At 33.5% G+C, this 15,207-nt stretch overlaps 2 protein-coding genes and 2 pseudogenes across 3 annotated transcripts; 3 read left to right on the plus strand and 1 right to left on the minus strand.

The window, feature by feature from the left end:
* Window positions 1–3,581: 3,581 nt before the first annotated feature.
* LOC131165960 (large ribosomal subunit protein uL14-like) lies at window positions 3,582–4,603 on the plus strand (annotated as a pseudogene).
* LOC131165283 (protein yippee-like) lies at window positions 4,461–7,917 on the plus strand. Of its 2 annotated transcripts, none has more exons than XM_058122937.1 (6): window positions 4,461–4,599; window positions 4,771–4,880; window positions 6,705–6,748; window positions 7,347–7,455; window positions 7,544–7,599; window positions 7,681–7,917. In XM_058122937.1, the coding sequence occupies exons 2-6, from the start codon at window positions 4,785–4,787 to the stop codon at window positions 7,763–7,765; spliced, it is 390 nt and encodes a 129-aa protein (XP_057978920.1). In that variant the 5' UTR covers window positions 4,461–4,599; window positions 4,771–4,784; the 3' UTR covers window positions 7,766–7,917. The 2 variants fall into 2 exon arrangements, with proteins under 2 accessions (XP_057978920.1, XP_057978921.1); XM_058122938.1 differs by having other exon boundaries at window positions 4,467–4,599; window positions 4,783–4,880.
* Window positions 7,918–8,488: 571 nt separating this feature from the next.
* Window positions 8,489–14,124, plus strand: LOC131165961 (uncharacterized). The gene is made up of 3 exons (XM_058124147.1): window positions 8,489–8,494; window positions 13,320–13,515; window positions 13,608–14,124. Exons 1-3 carry the CDS (start codon window positions 8,489–8,491, stop codon window positions 13,910–13,912), a joined length of 507 nt encoding a protein of 168 aa, XP_057980130.1. The 3' UTR covers window positions 13,913–14,124.
* LOC131165962 (probable galacturonosyltransferase-like 9) lies at window positions 14,091–15,201 on the minus strand (annotated as a pseudogene).
* Between the last annotated feature and the right edge of the window lie 6 nt (window positions 15,202–15,207).

Genomic DNA, 15,207 nt, shown 5'->3' on the forward strand with positions numbered 1-15,207 from the left:
GACAGCAAATTAAATAAATAAATAAATAAAGAAGTTTGCCTAGCTTGTTTCATTTGGATGGATTTATGGAATTGAAAATTAAAAGCCAAAAATGACTATAATTTTGTGCACCAAAATTGTTCAAATATCATTCTTGATGCAATTTTTTTTTTTCTTTTCAACTTGGTATTGATGTAGCAATCTCATTTAGTCCAAAACCATATGAGAAAACAAAAATTTAAAAAGTCAAAGTACATGTCTCAAAAGATTACAAAAAAAATCATTTTAGAAAAAAGAAATCAAAGATTGAGTTTTGATTATATAAGGAGAAAAAAATCTTAGGCTCCCTTTATTAGCTTCACTTTTTTTTTTTTTCAACAATTTGACACATCTTTTTTCACAAATTACATATTGGTAAATATTTCGCTCTCATGTATTTCTTTTCTTATTCTATTAACATTTCAACAATTTTTATTTTGACCCTTTCTCTTAAATTTTAATCTCATCTCACTCTCTATTTGTTTAGTATTTTATTATTGATTATAAGGGTGTATTCGAGTCGAGTCGAGTCGACACAGTAAAATACCTGAACTCGACTTGACTAAAAAGTGTTAAACTCGAAACTTAACTTGAACTTAATCGATTTCATAATTGTTAGATTTGAACTTGACTTGAAACAAGTTTTTTTTAAAACTCAAGCTCAACTTAATTATAATTTAATATATGAAATATATATATATAATGTTAAATATATTTATAAAAATATATATTATATTATATATATAATATAAAAATAATAAAATTAAAAAGATTGATTAAGCTTGAAACTCGACTCGGATACTATTAATAAACTTAAACTTGACTTGTTATAATATTCGAGTAGCTCGAACTCGAGTAAGATCGAGTCGACTCGAGTTAGGAGATGAGTTGAATCCAAGTAGTTCACGAGTAAGCTTAACTCACTTATGTCCCTAATTGACTACGATGTTTACAATGGTAATAAAAAAAATAAAATTGAATTCTATTTCTATAATAATACTTTTTATATAGAATTATTATAGACAATTTTTTTAAAAATAAAATTCTAAATTAATAATTTTTTTTTCTGAATTGAAATATTATTTTTTCTAGCTCCTAAAACTTGTTTCTATCCCAATTCCTAAATATCTAACAACTAATTAAAGGCACTATTATAGCTAGAACTTCTCGAATTTAACAAGTTTCCAACCCCCCTTTTGGGTAGGGGTGAGCAAACGGTCGGTTCGATGAAATTCGGTTAATTAACCGAAAATTTCGGTTAATCATTTCCATTAACCGAACCGACCGAATAAGGGATATTAACCGAACCTTGCCCAACTAAATTTGTAACGTCCCTCAATTTCTTAACATAAAATATCACATTATATATAAAATGATCAACCCGAACCCATGGGTAGCGGGGACATCTATCAAACACAGCGGAAAACCTAGTAGCAGTAAACATAAATCTCAACATCCAATCATAAAACATAATACCAGAGTTTACTATATCATTAATATACTGTTTATATGTACAATCTCCAAAAAGTCAAAAACAATACTAGGACCATACAACAAAAATCTCCTAGTCCTAGTTCAACGCTTACCCTTCTAGTAGGGAAGCACCAATCACTCAATAGCGGCCTTGACCCGCCGGTTTCTCTAGGTTTCCTGAAAATTCATTTAATATTGGGGGTGAGACACTTCTCAGTAAGGGAAAATAAACTAAATACAGTTGTGTGGTTACATGAACGTTTAAAGTGCTTATACATATACAATACATTTCATAACTCTGGAAATAATCATAATATCATACTGGATAATCATATACTTTCATATTCGTTAATAAATCATAACATACATAAGCATTTGTTATAACTGTAATACTGAAAATCAACCCAGGATGAATAGCTAGCTAATGTCGTGTATTACCCCCCATGACGGGTTGTGCAGTCCGAAGGCGAGACCCAACAATGGCTGGTTGACCACTGCCGAATCAAATATGTTTGTAAGTACGATGAGCCCGCCACACCCTGGTCCGGACTGCCAAGTGGACGTCCACACTCTACTGAAAGTCACATCGACTATCCATCTCTCATTCCCTCGTGGGACGGTTAGCACTAATCTGAAGTAGATATTTGATCTACAATATAGCTACGGTACCGAGCCTTGAACTGAACTAGACTTGCATTCTAGTTGTAATAACATATAACACATGAACATACATAACATCATCACGGCCTCGTGCCGAAAACATAGATACGGCCTCGTGTCGAAATCATGTATATGGCCTCGTGCCAAAATCATAGTAAAGACAGCCTCGACCGATAACATAGTAAATACGGCCTCGCACCGGTAATATAAATATGGCCTCGTGCCGAGAACATACATGTGGCCTCGTGCCAAAATCGTTTCAGGTATTTATATTTTGAAAATAACTCATTTATCATATATACGTCAAACTTAGTATAGCATAACTCGTCCTTTCAAAATACCTGAAAATATGTTTTGCTCGCAAAATCATTCATATCATGATTCATTTCACATAAAAAAAATAATAATAATGTTCATGCCACACATATGCTGTTAAAAATCATACTTCATATTCTAAAATCATGCTTTCCTATCATCTCATACATACATACATATATATATATATATTTTAATCATCATAACAGTATTTTCCCAATTGTACATTTCATTCATAATACACAATATAACATATGCTTTTTATGAAAATAAATTTACTCATAATCAATAATAATTTGCATGGAAAATTACTACTTTAGTTTATTCCCTTACCTGGCTACTGAGAAAGCCCCTCAAATTTCCTAGCCTGACCCCCGTAGGATTTTCTACTTAATACCCTGAAACTCAAAACTCCCAGTATTAAACATTAGTATTTTCATGTGTACACCAATTTTTATAACTACCACAAAGTCTAATTTGACTTAAAAAGTCTTACCTCAACTCTGGGATGATTTCCAACTCCGTTTTCCCAACGATCCGCTCCAGCAAACTCGTAGAGAACTTCGCCAGGAGCATCGTGGTAGCCTCAAATCTTCGATCTGGCGTAAAACGAGCCCAAAATCAAAGAGAGAGAGTGAGAGAGCCGAAGAGGAGAGAGAGGAGAGAGAGAGGAAGCTTCAAATGAAATAAAAATAAGATTTTTTAGTATTTATAGGCAGCAGAATTCGTTGACGAGCCCGACCTTCGTCGACGAGTTCTTCACAAATTTCATTGACGAAATCCAATTTCCATCGACGAAATTCAGTCGGCTCAAAAACCCCTTTCGGTATTTCTTCATCGACGAAGCCCTGTGTTCGTCGACGAAGTCTACTGTCTCCTTCTGTTTCTGTTTCTATTTCCCTCTCTCTTTATTATTTAAATTTCATTGAAAAAATTAGGGTCGTTACAGAGTTACCTGTTCGGGTAATTCGATTAACCGAATTTAACCGAAATTATATAAAACTAATTATTAAAAACAAAATTTTGGAAAAACTTAATTATTTAACATATATTAATTTATATTTTAAATTCCCAAAAACCCTAATTCGTTGTCTGTGTTTTGCCTGTAGGCCACAATGTCGAAGTGAGGTAATGGAAGGTCGGCTAGAAAGAAGTTCAGAATGTCGCTAGGTCTACCAGTCGTAGCGACTGTAAATTGTGCGGACAACACTAGCGCTAAAAATCTCTATATTATTTCGGTGAAGGGGATCAATGGCTGATTGAATTGGTTGCCTTCGGCGTGTGTTGGGCACATGGTGGTGACTACTGTGAAGAAAGGGAAGCCTGATCTCCGCAAAAAGGTCATGCCTGTAGTTATTGTTCGCCAACGCAAGCCATGGCACCGGAAGGATGGCGTCTACATGTACTTTGAAGATAATGTGGGTGTTATCGTGAATCCTAAAGGTGAAATGAAAGGTTCTGCCATAACTGGTCTAATTGGTAAGGAGTGTGCCGATTTATGGCCAGGCTTCAGCTTCTGTCTAAGTGTGTTGGTCTTGATTTTATTTTCTTTGATCATGGCTGCGATTAGACTTTTGGAATCATTTGAAATATTTAAAAATTGTTGTTAAAAAAAAAATCGGTGAACCAAATTTATATTTCCTGTTCACCGAACCGAAAACCAATTCACCGAATTTTGGTGAAGTTTAACCGAACCGACCAACCCATTTTTTTACTCGAACCAAACCGACCAATTTCAGTCGGTTAAATCGGTTATTTTGGGTTTCCCTGAATTATGCTCACCCCTACTTTTGGGGGCATACTATTGCCTCACGCGGATCATTTTACGGTCCCAGACCCTAGGTGTATAAATGCAAGAAGTGCTAATGTTTCGGGGTCAGACTAGAAAATTTTAAAGCACAGGGCTATAAGTATGAAAAAATATAAAAGAGGGGCAGCGGTGCAAAATTCAGAAAAATACGACATAAAATAAAAAGAATAATAAAAAAATAATAATAGCCGAACCGTAGTGTCCACGTCATGTCAGGTTCGTCCTTTTACAGAAAAAGAAAAATAGTGCCATATTTGTGATTTGTGGATTCAGAAAGCCTCTGCCTCCTTTGCTCGCATTTCTTCCAACTGCAAACACCCGGGGTAAGCAAATTTCAACGATCAATGGCGCAATTCTCTCTTGTTCATCTTAATATTCGCATAATGCAGTCGTCGTCTTGTTTGATTCTTCTGTCTCTTTGATATTTTTTTATTTATTTTTTCTCGAACCTCTTTTGTCTGAATTTTCTTTTTCTTACTGTGAGTTCTGTGAAGATCTGTATATAGAAATGGGGAGGCTATTTGTAGTGAACCTGGAAGGCAAGATCTACAGCTGCAAGCACTGCCGAACCCATCTTGCTCTCTGCGAAGACATCGTTTCCAAGGTCATCATCATTTCTTCTCGCTGCTTTTCTGTTTTTGTTTTTTTTTTTGTTTCTTTAGATGATCGAGCTTTTTGGTATTTCCCGTGTATATATTGCGAAATTCTCATCTGTTTTTTTTTGTAAATGAATTTTATGTTTTACGTTGTCCTTTTTTTTTTTGAATGATTCCTTTAGTTTAATACAGTTGGGCATCATTATATTTATTAGTACAGAATTTCCGTTTCTGATATCAAAATTCAAGAGGAGAGTTATTTAATTGGAGGAGGGTATGCTCGAGTATCTTTAGCTTTTTGTATAGCGTCTTGCATGAGGAATTCTACCTAAGAAACATGTTGTTTTGGGGTCGCAACCTGGCAGTGGCAGAGTCCGTTATTCTTTATTATATCTCAAATAAAGTCACTTGGACTTTGTGTTATCCTCAAGGTGAATCTCTTGTTGTAATTACTAAATTGTGAAGCAATTGAAGTGCAACTACAAATGTTCTTATAGGGTCCAATTATGTTCTGTTGGCTGTTGAATGATTAAATGTCATTATCCTTCCAAATCCGGATGCCAAGAATATCTTACTTTTGTTACATATTTTTCTTGCAAAGAGATGAAACTCTTTGCTTTACAAGGTAAGTAGATGTCAGAAATTTGTTTGCTGGTGTCTTTTTGGTGTTTCGATGTTTCTCTGTGTCATCTGCCGATTATTCTATCTGGGTTACAGGGTTAATTTATGATGTGGAAACTTCTTTGTCAACTGAAATTTGGTAAGACCAAAAAAGCCAACAATTGAACAGAAATTCAGCACTGGATGGGTCAAACTGACAAAACTGGAATGGTGTAAGACCTGACAGTTGACTTGATGGTCTTATACCTTCGGTTCCATGAGCCTCTGGTTGGCAGAGATGTGCTCATTGTATTCCTTGCCGTTGAAATAATTGTCCCAAAATCATGTCAATTTGTTTCTATTTGAGTTTCAGTTGTTGAATGTGTCATCTTGATAGTCAGCAGACGAGCTTACTTTACTAAATCTAATATAGCTCCTTGCTGGAAGAAAATTTACTGGAATTTCCATTAACCATTTACCTCTCACTTTATATCAGTTTGATGATTTTGGCTCAGCCTATTACCCACATTTGATCTTGATTTCCAGCTCTTAGGACCTTTAACTGAATTTAATGTTCAGTCTAATGGATCAAAATCCCGAAGTTGCTTGAGTTTATGGAATTGCAGATCATTTTGTTGTGTAATGGAGTATGACTGTAGCCCTAACCCTGTTAATTGGATGCATTGTTGAGTTTGTTGCTTCAAGATGGATCTTGTTCTCTATTTTAAAGTAGTTTCATGAATGTCCCCATCGGGGCTACTGTTCAAATTCACATGTGGAAGAATGCTCTAGAAGGTTGCAATGTCTCAAACTTGAAATGTTGAAAGATAAACTTAGGTAGCGTGCAATAAATTGTGCTGTTATATCTTTATTATTTTTTATTTTAAAGCTATTTGTCTTTATGTGCTTAAGCACCTGAAGTTGCATGAAGTATGTTTTTAAAGGCAGACACATATACATAAGTCAAACTCGTAATTATCAGCAAAAGAAATGATAACATAGAGTTAAATGGCAGGCAACATTAGCACAGCCAAACCCAGGTAGTTTTATGAGTCTTTGATGACAGTGATGATGATATTATAGATGTGTTTTCCTAATAGTTTAGCACGCAGAAGACTTTTTTCCTCTTCTTTTTCTCTTTCAGTGTCTCTGATGCATTTTGATTAGGAATTTAGGAGTTCTTTAGATGCAAATATTCTGACTACATGTTTCGCCTGTGTTCTTCTATTCAGTCTTTCCACTGCAGGCATGGGAAGGCTTACCTCTTCAATAAGGTGTAAGTTTTTCTTGATTTGTGCAGTAACGTTGATACCAATCTTTGAGAAACAACTTCATACTTCAACCATTTTTATGCTATATTATGGCAATAACTTGGGCTAGTTAGAACAATTCGCTGTTTGTACACATTTGGAAAAAGTTTAGCTGGTAAATCTTTTGCTCAGCCTGTAGTTTTTTTTGAAAAATTTTTGTCAATTGCCTGCATGCCTGACCAATTTTTCTAATCCTCGATGAATTTAGTTTGTTGTCTTAAAGATTGTGAGCACTAGTATTTCAAACGTCAGTTCACTATGATGCGAATAACGCTTCACTATGATGCGAATAACGCTTGACTGTCTCGAAGCATGTCTCATACTCCTACTTTGCCTCTCTTAGTCTATAAGTATCTCTGAACAGGACATGAGAGAGAAGTTGTGAAGAAAATGCAGGTATAATTGTATAAAATATGAGTGGGTGGCCCATATGTGACAAATAAGATCATCATGGATCGTGCAGGACATGCTTGCTTGCATACTTTTGTAGATTGCATGCAAGTCATAGACTTCATGTTCAAATTTGGTTGCTGCTCTTGATTCAATTCTCTTGCTATTTGACAGAGTGAATGTCTCTGTCGGAGCTACGGAAGAAAGAATGATGATGACTGGACTGCACACTGTTGCTGACATTTTCTGTGTTGGTTGTGGATCAATCGTGGGATGGAAATATGTAAGTTTGGGTGGTTGAAAATTTCAAAATCATGTTTTATTTTTGTTTCTACAATTGTAGATGTTGGTTATTTGAATTTTTTCCCCAGGAAACTGCCCATGAAAAGAACCAGAAATACAAGGAAGGGAAATCTGTCCTCGAGCGGTCGGTAGATTAATTTCAGTATGACATAATTTCAGAAAAGTAGTATTCAGTGTTTGAGATGTGGGTTTTGTTGTTGAGCAGGTTTAAGGTTTCAGGCCCTGATGGAAGCAATTACTGGGTGAGTCATGAAACCCAAGTTGGTGGAAGTGATGCAGATGATGCTTGACAAACCCTTTCATTGTTAAATGTACATTCTTTATCCTTCATTACCCCCCCAAACTAATGTTCTCATTCAACATGGATACTCAAACTAGTAATTTCCAATTGTGGCAGCTTGCCCAGCATATGCCCCTAATAACACAAACGTTTGATTGTTCATTTTGATTTTTGATAGCTAAACTTTTTGTTGGAGCTTACTTGTGTGGTAATTATTTGGAAAGGTTATCTGTGAAGTCCTAGTAGCAAAATGGTGGGTTCTACACAGTTGACACATTTTATTGTCATCTAATCTTGTCTCAATGTTTGAAGCCCTAAAAGAAAAATGCAAATGGGTACATGCATAAATGCTCAGCGGTAAGAGAAGATATGTATAGGAGCAAATCTGAATAAAAGTAATCTCGGTTTGCTCGATCTTCTTTGTCAGTGATCATCATCCTTCCCATGCTGCTTTTCTACTTTTACACCCAAATTTCCTTTTCATTCTTTTCTGAAATTTACTTTAGTCATTGTCTTGTTAGTGATTCTCTTCTTTCTCATGTTGCTTTTCTACTTTTACACCTAAATTTCTTTTTCATTCTTTTTTGAAAATTACTTTCATCATTGTTTTGTTAGGTAAAGAGGAAATAGCACATGCGGCCTAATTCTGGCATGTCAACAAATTAAGAAAGAAAAATCCTCATAGACTAAGTTTTGCACTGTTATTTCCAAAAATAAATATAGGGGTTTCAAGATGAAGGTAATAAACGCTTTTCTTTCTAAATCATGTTTAGAAGGATGAATTTAGAGTTGTGAATTTGAGTTTAATATAAGTCAATATAATTTTGCATAATAATTTGTCAATGAATTACATAATCAAATTAAAAAAAAAAAAAAAACTTTAAAAATTTGCAACGTTAAACTTGAATTTGAGTGAATTTAAAAAAATTTAAAATAATTTTATATTATATTTTATTTAAATTCAATATAAATTCAAAGTTCTTCTGATCATGCTTGCTTAAATTAGAACATTCTTCCCAATGCCCAAGCCACTGGAGCTGCAAATATCAGTGTACGTGCCAATCTCTAGCAAAGGGCTGACAGTGATGTGCTCCCACCCTTTATTTGTTGGGATAATAATAATAATAATAATAATAATAATAATAATTTAAAAATAAAAAAATAAAAAATTAATGAGTTGCAATTACCCAAAAACCAGGATGAAGGGTTGGCATTTGATTGGACATCTCGTGCTAAGGTGGATTGGTTGGTTAGGTACACCATAATTTTGGCCCTACAAATAAAATAAAATAAATTTAATTTAATTTATAAAGTAATAAATTATTAATGTTAAATAAGTTGTTCACTTACAAGCTAGCTTTTAGTTGTGACCGACCAAGAGCAATAAGGAAATAGTCAGTCAATACTGTGTTGAAATTTTGAATTTTGACTTGAAAAAAAAAAGAGTAATAAGGTTGGAGCTTTGAATTTTTTGCTCATAAAATTCCACCATCCATTTTCATAATCTATACAATTATTAATGGAATGAAATGAAATAGTCTTTATATTTTTATATGTTTTGACAGATAATTTTTTATTTTCATTTTATTCTAACATACTAAAAAAGTTGTAAAGGTCTAAACTTGTTTATAATTTATAGTTGTTGAATAAAAGTTTACCTCTTGGGTAGCATTTGAAAGTATGGATTGCAGAGTTCGAATTTAAATTTGTTGAATTCGAAAAAAACTTAAATAATTTTGTATTACGTTTGATCCACATCCACGCAATTCTAAAACAAAAACTCAAAATTTATGTTTAGAAACTAATTCAATTGAATTTAGAATCTGATTTATAATTCAAAATTCAATTTTTAACAATTAACACTTAACTGTATCAAATCTCTTAATATTTGGAATTATAGAAACTATTTTATAATCATTTTAACACACCACGATGTCTAGTTCTGAAAAAAAAATTGGACAAGTGGAGAACCTTTTATTAATTTTATTATTAGGCCAAGGATTCTAAAAATTCTCAATGTAACTATAAAAAAATTTAACAGTTTAAATTTTGATTTTAGATTTAATTTTTTTATAAATTTGAATAAAATTTCTTATAAATTGATTTTTAATTTTATTTAAATTCACCCCAAATGACCTCTTTTGTTTCAAACATTACCAAAGGAGAAATAAATTTTTGCGTTGACTTGTATATTTGTATGAAACTGTATTGTGTTCATCAATGTGGGTGGGCGAATTGACATGCTTTGCTTTTCTTTCTCCACAGGGAAAGAGAGAGAGAGAGAGAGAGAGAGAGAGGCTGCTAGAAGTTTTAATCATTAATAAATTGTGGGCCAAAGTTTGAAGTGATGGGCGAGGACGGAGGAGAGAACTTCTGGCAGCATATACCTATGATTATTATGCTTTCGAATTTTTATGATTTTAAATAAAAAAATATAGTTGAAAGTTATATTAAATTTATTTTAAATTATGTAGCTAAATCCAAGATTTCATAATTAGCATTTTGTTATTGATTTTATTTAAATTCATAGATTATTGTAAAAAAAAATTATTTAACAAAAGGTCTCTATAATGTGTTGTCTTTTTTTTTTTTCTTTTTTTTTTTTCTTTTTTAAAGGTATGGACATTCATTTCCATATGAGTTTTCAAGAATATAATTGTCAACAAAAAATATGAAATTGCAAGTCAAATGAAAATTTAAAATAAAAAATATAAACAAAGAACTAGAAATCAACAGCATATTTGATTTAATATTTGTAAAATTTAAAATGAATAAATTAAAAATACTCACTTTTCTCTTTTAGATCAAATAATATTATAAAATATAATTAAAATAATAAATTTTTTAAAAATACAAATTATATAATATATAAATAATAATAAAATTATTATATTATCTTAATTATTATATTTCCAAATTTTACTTTAAAAGTAAGTAACAATCTTATAGCACATGCTAATTGAAAAATGATAAAAATATTTTGTAATTTGCTTTTATTATTTTTTATGTTCTTGAAATTTATCTATATTTTTATTTTAATTATATTTAAATTCATATAATTATTTTACTTTAATTTAATAAAAACTGCATACAAAATGAGTGATTTAATTTGGATATAAAATTTTTTTGATAACTAATAATTGAAAATTATTAAATTTTAATTTCAAATTTTTTGCAAGTCGATGAAAATTAATAAAAAAAACATAAAACTGACACTATAAACAAATGTGTCTTTATAAACTATTTTTTTATTACGTAAAAATAAAAATAGAAAATAAAAAATGACAATAATACCAAAGATGCCTTTAATTTGTATATTAATTTTAATTTTTAAGGATTTTTTAAAATAAATAAATAAAAACTTGCACACGCCATCCCCCACATTATTTTCGGCGATTCCGACGACATTATTGGGAAGTGGGGAGGAATGGGTAAGCCCCAGTGCTTCCTCCACTTCAACACAATTGCAATTTTTAAAATGGCACATTGACATATGATTTGTGTTATTTGTCGTGTATTGCCTTGTATTTATTTGTTAATTTCTTCCTTTCTATTGGTGAATTATGAACACCTCCCACTTACAAATAATTTTTTTTTTTTTTAAAGAAGGGCGACACTTTCATTTATTTATTGATATACCCTTACTTTTGACGAAAGAATACCGTGATTACAAGATAAGTAATGAGAGATTATATATAGAAAAAAAATTTAAAGGCCTCATGAAAATAACAACAACATCCAATCAAAATAAGACTATAAGTCCAAACAAATCTAGACAAGGACCTACCAACCAATAAAACAACCCACGCATCAAACCAAATAAAAGAAAAAAATAAATATATACTAATATCAAAAGTAAATCAACTAAACATATCTCATATAAGTTGTATCCATCTTATTCAATTTATATAAACCATTGATAACTCTAGGAAGTTGACTATTATTTGTAAACAAATTATTCCTCCCCATAGCACCTTGTCGAATCAAAGCATCTGCTACTTTATTCCCTTCTCTATACAAATGATTTATAAAAAAGTCTACCTCCCACTTCCAAATACAGTATGTGTCATTGTGTGACATTATAAGTTAAAGCTACTTATTTTTACTTAATTGTTATGTGCTATGTTTATTTAGAAGATATAATATGATATGCACATGATTGTTTGATCTTTTTTTTTTTTGGGTTAGTAACGCAATAATCATACAACTTATATCCATCCATGTGAGAAGTGTGTACAATATACTGGTGTAAATATTTATATTCCAAATTGAAAGTAAATTTTCAAATAAAACAAAAAATTGCATCGATCTAAAATTGCAAGGTTTAAATTTATCGATTTAAAAATCAAGCCCAAAGTTTAAGATGGGAAAACATTCTCAAAAACTTAAAAAAAAAAAAATTGAACATGTTGGTTTCCTTTCCGTCTAATTTTTCAGTAATCAAGTCAAATTTCAATCCAATTTTATTATCACATTCATCCTACAAAATATGCAACACCTGCAAGTCTTGCATGTCAAGAATTTGGAAAAGATACGAACTTATATGGTTCCTCCAAATTTGGAGAAACTGTATGCTTATGAAGTTCGGATGTAACACACTTATTATCGATTTGAGGCTTGCCCTCATTCAACCCCTCAGAATACGACCCTCCTACAAAACCTTATTATATTTTCATTCGAGAAACTTTTGCCCAGTATTAGTACTGATAAGGAAATCTAAAATTTGATATAGCAAAGTAACTAAATCCGCATCCATATTAAGATAATAAAAAATTTATTAAATAGGGAATTCAATTCTTTCATCTAAAAGTGCTCTTTTCTGTATAGATTTTCACTATATATTTACTTCTAAAGCTTTAACCATGTCACATTCATGCATAAAAGAAGTTCACATTCAACATGCATCTCATTAAGTCACAAATCTAAAGGCATCCACTCAGCTTCACTAAGATGACACTTGAAGATTATGCTTTATGCTGAAATGAAATTTATTTACGTTCGATAATTTGTCATTTTCTTAGATTACAAAGGGTTAGAAGGTTGGGTGCATAGCGATGATGACCCATAAGACCTTTGGTAGAGACTGCCAAAATTTAACCTTATCTAACCACTCACATTTTAAATAATTAATTAAATTTGATATCGTAAATTCAAAATTTCCAAAAATCACCCAAAATATATAGATTTTGATTTAGATTTTGATTTAGTTGTTCGATGTGACTAAACTGCCAAACCTAATAATTTAGAGTTTTTTCCATTTTTGATTTTTGATTTAATAAAATAGTAAACAACGGTTTGAGGGGAATTTTTTTTTTCATTTTAATGTATCCCAAATCTCATTGGATGTACAACGAGTTTTAAACAAATGAGGGTGACCGCGGATTAACACGTGGCGGGCAAATCTTTCTGGAGTACAGCGAGTTTTCCTCAAATCTCACCTGACCATAAGTGCATGGGACGTATTTTCCCTCTCCTCCGTGAAGCAAGCTACGTTTTTTCGAAGAAGAAAGAATCATCAGCCTTATTTCTGTCACCTTACTCTCCTCATCTGGCTTCTCCCCAAGAAGTCCAAGAAAACTCAAAACGGCGCCGCGGCCGCCAGGCCCCTACGGCCTGCCGTTGCTCGGCTACATTCCATTCCTCGACACCCACCTCTGCCGCTGCTTCACCAACCTCCCCGCCGCCCACGGCCCCATCTTCAAGCTCTGGCTCGAGACCAAGATGTGCGTGATGGTGAACTCGACAGAGATGATGTGAGAGGTGAGAAAAATTATATTAAATCTAATTAATATTGTTTTCTCTTCAACTAGTTTTATTAATTTATTGTAATTATTTTTATTAATTTCCTGCAGCTGTTCGTGAGGGAGCTCCTGAGCAATGCCAAACTCGACGACTCCTACGCGCTGAGATGGGCTCTGTGGAACTGAAACAGAGGAAAATAGAGAGAGGCAAGAAGGGCATTAGCATAAGAGAGAGAACAACTGCGATCAATCTCGCAGTTTCCATGGCTTCTCCCGTCGTGGATTGCGCAACACCAATCCGAGGAGTAGACATGGAAGAAGACGAAGAAGAGCTCTTCGAGATCAATCTGGAGGCCGTCAACGGCATCCCTCCGCAATGCCGCCCCACCACAACCACCGCCGTGAACCCTGCTTGAGCAATGTCGCCGCCAATAATTACGTGCTTCTGGCCAATTGCTTGTCACCGGTGGCGTATGTTTCCAACGCGGTTCCAACGGCAAAGGATCGCAATGCGTTGTTGTTTAAGGGAAGAAGTAATTTTCTTCTGGTTAGTGCGGCACCAATGCCGGTGGATGTTTGCTCTTCCCTCCTTCTTTAAAACGCTGCTATAAAATATGTTTTTCCATTCTTCACAATTTGCTGCCAAAAAAAATGCTTAAACAGAAAAATTGAAAATAGAAGAAAACAGAGATTCTGTTTGATTTCAAAAACATTTCAAGCACCTCATTGCAAGGGAACAGCACAAGAAGAAATGGGAAATGAAAAAGTTGAAGAGAAAATATAAGTAGAACTTTGGAATGAGAAATAAACTATGTCTGCAGACATGGATGCAACTAGAGGTCTCTAGCGTTATCAAAGTCGTTACTAAATGGAGACGAAGATGAAAATGGGAACTTTTAGAATGATGATTCTTTATATTTCATTTTTATTTTTTTTATTCTGGAAATTCTTTCATACTTGTGTACAGATTGATTCTTTCTGTCTAGCTCTCCCCAGTGCAGCAAACTCACCGGCCCAGGGTGCAATGGCCGGCAACTTTGCGTTCACGTTGTCACTGCCGAGCCTGTGCTGGTTCCACCGGTGATCAATGGCTTCAACGTTCCAGCGAAGATGAGGAAAGGAGAGAGGGAACCCAATTCGTAAATCCTCTTTCTTTTTCTGCAACTCCATCCACCCCTCGATTTTCTTTCTGCAATTTCCTTCTCTCCATTTCACCAAATCCATCACCATCACGCCGGTGTCGACCGCCTTCATGCGAATGCCCTGGACAGAACTGGGTCAGACCAGAATGTACCCGTGAAGTAGGCCTTGAAATTGGCTTGACAGTACTCCGGTGCGCCGATGACTTTTGATCCGGCGAGAGATGTTCTTGAGGAAACATGAAGTAGCAATTTTTCAAAAAATTAGTTTAAATCTCGCTGGAGCGAGATTTTGATGAAAATTGACTAAACCATCCAACAAGATTTGCCCACCATGTGTCAAGCAGCGGTCACTCTCATTGTTTAGATCTCGCTAGATTGTCCAACGAGATTTGGGACGCATCAAAATGGGAAAAAAATTCCTATCAAACCGTTATTTAATATTTTATAAAATAAAAAAAAAATCAAAAATAGGAAAAACTCTAATAATTTATTTCCGCAACTGGGTCAGCTGCTCTCATCCAGTTTTGGTCCTTTGGCAGAGGGTAAAAGTTAGCATGTACCATTGTGCT

The sequence above is a fragment of the Malania oleifera genome, chromosome 10, assembly GCF_029873635.1.
Source record: "Malania oleifera isolate guangnan ecotype guangnan chromosome 10, ASM2987363v1, whole genome shotgun sequence".
Classification (NCBI taxonomy): Eukaryota; Viridiplantae; Streptophyta; class Magnoliopsida; order Santalales; family Ximeniaceae; genus Malania; species Malania oleifera.

Bases quoted from the DNA above. Each gene is read 5' to 3' on its own strand.
- LOC131165961 (XM_058124147.1), top strand. The intron at 13,516-13,607 runs GTGAGAAAAATT...AATTTCCTGCAG, and splicing joins CGACAGAGATGATGTGAGAG to CTGTTCGTGAGGGAGCTCCT.
- LOC131165283 (XM_058122937.1), top strand. From the start codon at position 4,785: ATGGGGAGGCTATTTGTAGTGAACCTGGAAGGCAAGATCTACAGCTGC. The intron at 4,881-6,704 runs GTCATCATCATT...TCTTCTATTCAG, and splicing joins GCGAAGACATCGTTTCCAAG to TCTTTCCACTGCAGGCATGG. The intron at 7,600-7,680 runs GTCGGTAGATTA...GTTGTTGAGCAG, and splicing joins GGGAAATCTGTCCTCGAGCG to GTTTAAGGTTTCAGGCCCTG.